The 4149-nt window shown below is 51.3% G+C and overlaps 1 protein-coding gene across 1 annotated transcript; it reads left to right on the top strand.

Annotated features, from left to right (window-relative positions):
• The first annotated feature begins 2333 nt into the window (after positions 1–2333).
• LOC123758209 (macrosialin-like) lies at positions 2334–3230 on the top strand. The gene has a single exon (XM_045742330.1). The coding sequence runs from the start codon at positions 2334–2336 to the stop codon at positions 3228–3230; it is 897 nt and encodes a 298-aa protein (XP_045598286.1).
• The last annotated feature ends 919 nt before the right edge of the window (positions 3231–4149 follow it).

Genomic DNA, 4149 nt, shown 5'->3' with positions numbered 1-4149 from the left:
TTTTCACCGAGTAAGATTATGTTTTAATTTTAGTGTACACGCCAAGCAGTGTCAGTATTAACACACACCCGATCTGTCTTTTAATATGTAATCTGATATTTTACATGTAAGCTATTATTGTATGCCAATGAGATCCTTCAGAATCATTGTATTAGCTAGCCAGAGTTTTGTCAACAAGGCACGTCGATTTGGTAGCATGTCCGAGCGGTGTTAGCTTTCAAATTGTAAGACGGTTGGAGTATAGCCAATCCTGAGGCAGCTAGGCCTATGACGTCGTTTCCCACAGAGCCTGCAAGCCCGCTCTCAAGTGGCAGCGGCCAGTGTCTCACAGACCTTAGACAGGGTAGGACCTCGGTGATTCAGCACTATTGTTTACCTTACTCAATAAAGTCTATGTCTATGTATATATTAACACGTTGTACTGAATGGGGTGAGAATAGCTTGAGCTACCTCATCCCTTTGTGTGTATTTTACCTCAATAAACTTATTTCAATTTCAATTTCAATAAAGTCCTTTGAAGCGATCTACCGTGTCTCTGTCTTTAGTCTCAAGCAAGGTCCAACCAACAAGCACGAATACACATGGCACCACACGTCACGGCAACACATGGCACCACAAGTCACGGCAACACATGGCACCACAAGTCACGGCAACACATGGCACCACACGTCACGGCAACACATGGCACCACAAGTCACGGCAACACATGGCACCACAAGTCACGGCAACACATGGCACCACACGTCACGGCAACACATGGCACCACAAGTCACGGCAACACATGGCACCACAAGTCACGGCAACAAATGGCACCACACGTCACGGCAACACATGGCACCACAAGTTATGGCACCACATGGCAACACATGGCACCACAAGTTATGACAACACATGGCACCTCAAGTCATTGCAACACATGGCGCCACAAATCATAGCAACACATGGCGCCACAAATCATGGCAACACATGGCGCCACAAGTCATGGCAACACATGGCACAAGTCACGGTAACACATGGCACAATTCATGGCAACACATGGCACCACATGTCACGGCAACATATGGCACCACACGTCACGGCAACACATGGCACCACACGTCACGGCAACACATGGCACCACACGTCACGGCAACACATGGCACCACAAGTCACGGCAACACATGGCACCACAAGTCCCGGCAACATATGGCACCACACGTCACGGCAACACATGGCACCACAAATCACGGCAACACATGGCACCACACGTCACGGCAACACATGGCACCACACGTCACGGCAACACATGGCACCACAAATCACGGCAACACATGGCACAACACGTCACGGCAACACATGGCACCACAAGTAACGGCAACATATAGCACCACACGTCACGGCAACACATGACACCACACGTCACGGCAACATATGGCACCACAATTCACGGCACAAGTTACGGCAAAACATGGTATTATAAGTCACAGCAGCACCTGTCGCCACACGTTATGGCAACACAAGTCACAGCAACACATGGAACCACAAGTCATGGCACCACAAGTCATGGCGACACATGGCACTACAAGTCATGGCAACAATTCATAACACATGGCACCATAAGTCATGGCAACACATGGCACCACAAGTCATGGCAACACAAGTCATGGCAACACATGGCACCACAAGTCATAGAAACACATGGCGCCACATGTTATGGCAACACATGGCGCCACAAGTCATGGCACCACATGGCACCACAAGTTATGACAACACATGGCACCTCAAGTCATGGAAACACATGGCACCTCAAGTCATGGCAACACATGGCACCACAAGTCATAGAAACACATGGCGCCACATGTTATGGCAACACATGGCGCCACAAGTCATGGCACCACATGGCACCACAAGTTATGACAACACATGGCACCTCAAGTTATGACAACACATGGCACCTCAAGTCATTGCAACTTATGGCGCCACAAGTCGTAGCAACACATGGCACGACAAATCATGGCAACACATGGCGCCACAAGTCATGGCAACACATCTTGAGGTTATCTTGAGATGATTTCGGGGCTTTTTTTTTAGTGTCCCCGCGGCCCGGTCCTCGACCCGGCCTCCACCCCCAGGAAGCAGCCCGTGACAGCTGACTAACACCCAGGTACCTATTTTACTGCTAGGTAACAGGGGCATAGAGTGAAAGAAACTCTGCCCATTGTTTCTCGCCGGCGCCTGGGATCGAACCAAGGACCACAGGATCAAAAATCCCGCGTGCTGTCCGCTCGGCCGACCGGCACCCCCTACATGGCACAAGTCACGGTAACACATGGCACCACAAGTCATGGCAACACATGGCGCCACAAGTCATGGCAACACATGGCACCACAAATCACGGCAACACATTTCACCGCACGTCACGGCAACACATGGCACCACAAGTCACGGCAACACATGGCACCAGAAGTCACGGCAACATAAGGCCCCACACATCACGGCAACACATGGCACCACAAGTAACGGCAACACATGGCACCACACGTCACGGCAACACATGGCACCACACGTCACGGCCACACATGGCACCACAAATCACGGCAACACATGGCACCACAAATCACGGCAACACATGGCACCACACGTCACGGCAACACATGGCACCACAAATCACGGCAACACATGGCACCACAAGTAACGGCAACACATGGCACCACACGTCACGGCAACATATGGCACCACACGTCACGGCAACACATGGCACCGCACGTCACGGCAACATATGGCACCACAAATCACGGCAACACATGGCACCACACGTCACGGCAACACATGGCACCACAAATCACGGCAACACATGGCACCACACGTCACGGCAACACATGGCACCACACGTCACGGCAACACATGGCACCACAAGTCACGGCAACATATGGCACCACACGTCACGGCAACACATGGCACCACACGTCACGGCAACACATGGCACCACACGTCATGGCAACAAGTCACGGCAACACATGGCACCACAAGTCATGGCAAAACAAGTAACGGCAACATGTGGCACCACAAGTAACGGCAACATGTGGCACCACAAGTCACAGCAACATGTGGCACCACAAGTTATGGCAGCACATGGCACGCAAAGTAATGGCAAAACATGGCAACACGTGGCACCACAAGTTATGGCAACACAAGTCACGGCAACACATGGCACCACAAGTCATGGCAGCACATGGCACCACAAATCATGACAAAACATGACACTACAAGTCACAGCAACACATGGCACCACAAGTCATGGCAGCACATGGCACCACAAATCATGACAAAACATGGCACTACAAGTCACGGCAACACATGGCACCACACGTCACGGCAACACATGGCACCACAAGTCACGGCAACATATGGCACCACACGTCACGGCAACACATGGCACCACACGTCATGGCAACAAGTCACGGCAACACATGGCACCACAAGTCATGGCAAAACAAGTAACGGCAACATGTGGCACCACAAGTAACGGCAACATGTGGCACCACAAGTCACAGCAACATGTGGCACCACAAGTTATGGCAGCACATGGCACGCAAAGTAATGGCAAAACATGGCAACACGTGGCACCACAAGTTATGGCAACACAAGTCACGGCAACACATGGCACCACAAGTCATGGCAGCACATGGCACCACAAATCATGACAAAACATGGCACTACAAGTCACGGCAACACATGGCACCACAAGTCATGGCAGCACATGGCACCACAAATCATGACAAAACATGGCACTACAAGTCACGGCAACACATGGCACCACACGTCACGGCAACACATGGCACCACAAGTCACGGCAACATATGGCACCACACGTCACGGCAACACATGGCACCACACGTCATGGCAACAAGTCACGGCAACACATGGCACCACAAGTCATGGCAAAACAAGTAACGGCAACATGTGGCACCACAAGTAACGGCAACATGTGGCACCACAAGTCACAGCAACATGTGGCACCACAAGTTATGGCAGCACATGGCACGCAAAGTAATGGCAAAACATGGCAACACGTGGCACCACAAGTTATGGCAACACAAGTCACGGCAACACATGGCACCACAAGTCATGGCAGCACATGGCACCCCAAATCATGACAAAACATGGCAC

The sequence above is a fragment of the Procambarus clarkii genome, chromosome 11 (assembly GCF_040958095.1).
Source record: "Procambarus clarkii isolate CNS0578487 chromosome 11, FALCON_Pclarkii_2.0, whole genome shotgun sequence".
Taxonomy (NCBI): Eukaryota; Metazoa; Arthropoda; class Malacostraca; order Decapoda; family Cambaridae; genus Procambarus; species Procambarus clarkii.
Note: the sequence above shows the minus strand (reverse complement) of the source record. Positions and strands in the feature narration are given on the sequence as shown.

Bases quoted from the DNA above. Each gene is read 5' to 3' on its own strand.
- LOC123758209 (XM_045742330.1), top strand. From the start codon at position 2,334: ATGGCGCCACAAGTCATGGCAACACATGGCACCACAAATCACGGCAAC.